At 38.3% G+C, this 1,402-nt stretch overlaps 1 protein-coding gene across 1 annotated transcript; it reads right to left on the reverse strand.

The window, feature by feature from the left end:
• Window positions 1–710: 710 nt before the first annotated feature.
• On the reverse strand, window positions 711–1,394 carry LOC103582163 (olfactory receptor 5AS1-like; the record flags this gene model as incomplete). The annotated part of the gene is made up of 1 exon (XM_008563833.1): window positions 711–1,394. A coding segment is annotated over one exon (684 nt), but the record flags the coding sequence as incomplete, so codon positions are not given.
• Window positions 1,395–1,402: the final 8 nt, after the last annotated feature.

Genomic DNA, 1,402 nt, shown 5'->3' on the forward strand with positions numbered 1-1,402 from the left:
ATACATTGTATATTGACAAAATAAAAATTTAACGAAAAAAAAAAAAAGACTATTGCTTTGCATCTTCTGTTTGACTTCCTGAGAGCGAGGAAAGCCACCAGTACTATCACTACCACCCATTATTGGTACTACAAAATTCCCCTGTTGATAAATGTTTTGTACATACAGAATCTAGACTAACTTTCTAAAATAAAGAAGGCTACATTTACTCACTCATTATTCCATCTATCCATCTATCTATCCAAACATCCCGATCCATCCATCCCTTAAACACACTATGAGGAGAGCATGCAATATATCAGATACTATACAGAAGCATGGAAAGTAAGTCAATGTACATGTTACACTGCCTCCAAAGAGCTTCTACTATGGGTGAGTAGACTGACAAGTCTGAAAGTACCTTCGATATGACATATCAAGAATACAGTGCATCAATCTCTGAAGTATTTTGGGAACACTAATTATAGACTAATTATTATTAATATAGATCTAATAATATTTTGCAGAGTGAAATGATTTTGGGAAGAAAATTTCTGGAAGAGAATGTTAAGTATTTAAAGGTTTCAATGTCTAAAAGTTGTCTTTATTTCTGTAAAATGGTAATATAGTTAAACTAGTAGACACAAAAGGTGATCCTGGCATAGTTGCTGCCAATGAGGTTGGAAGGGAAGACTAGACCTTGAATATTCTTAAATGATTGAAACTCTTATTCATTTGAAAATCCGGTTTCTTTCTAATAGCTTTTTGAGAGCATTTTTTACATCCTTGTTTCTGAAGCTGTAGATTATTGGGTTGAACATGGGAAAGACAACAGTATAAAACAATGCAATCACCTTATCAGTGTCAGGAGAGTAATCGGTGGTGGGGCGTAAGTACGTAAACAGGAGGGCTCCATAGAATAAGGTGACTCCTGTGAGATGGGAAGCACAGGTGGAGAATGTTTTGCTTCTGCCGCCTGAGGACTTGATGCTCAAAACAGTGATGAGGATGCAGAAGTAAGAGATAAATATGACCACAAAAGTGCTGGTCTGGATGAAGCCACACAAGGCAAAGAGCAGAAGCTCGTTGATATGGGTATCTGCACATGATAAAGCCAGGAGAGGCGGGATGTCACAGAAAAAATGGTTGACAATATTGGAGCCACAAATGGGCAGCCTGAATGTGAAGCAGACATGCACCATTGAACTCATGGTTCCACCTAAGTATGTCAACACAATGAAGCAGTTACATACTCTCCTAGACATCAGTGTGCAGTAGAGCAATGGTTTACAGATGGCTGCATAGCGGTCATATGCCATTGCTGCCAGGATAAAGCACTCCGCATCAGGAAAACAAGCAAAGAAAAACATTTGCAGTACACAGCCATAGAAGGAGATGCTCTTCCTGGACGCTAAGAAATTTA

Source organism: Galeopterus variegatus, unplaced genomic scaffold (assembly GCF_000696425.1).
Source record: "Galeopterus variegatus unplaced genomic scaffold, G_variegatus-3.0.2 Scaffold15129, whole genome shotgun sequence".
NCBI classification, from domain to species: Eukaryota; Metazoa; Chordata; class Mammalia; order Dermoptera; family Cynocephalidae; genus Galeopterus; species Galeopterus variegatus.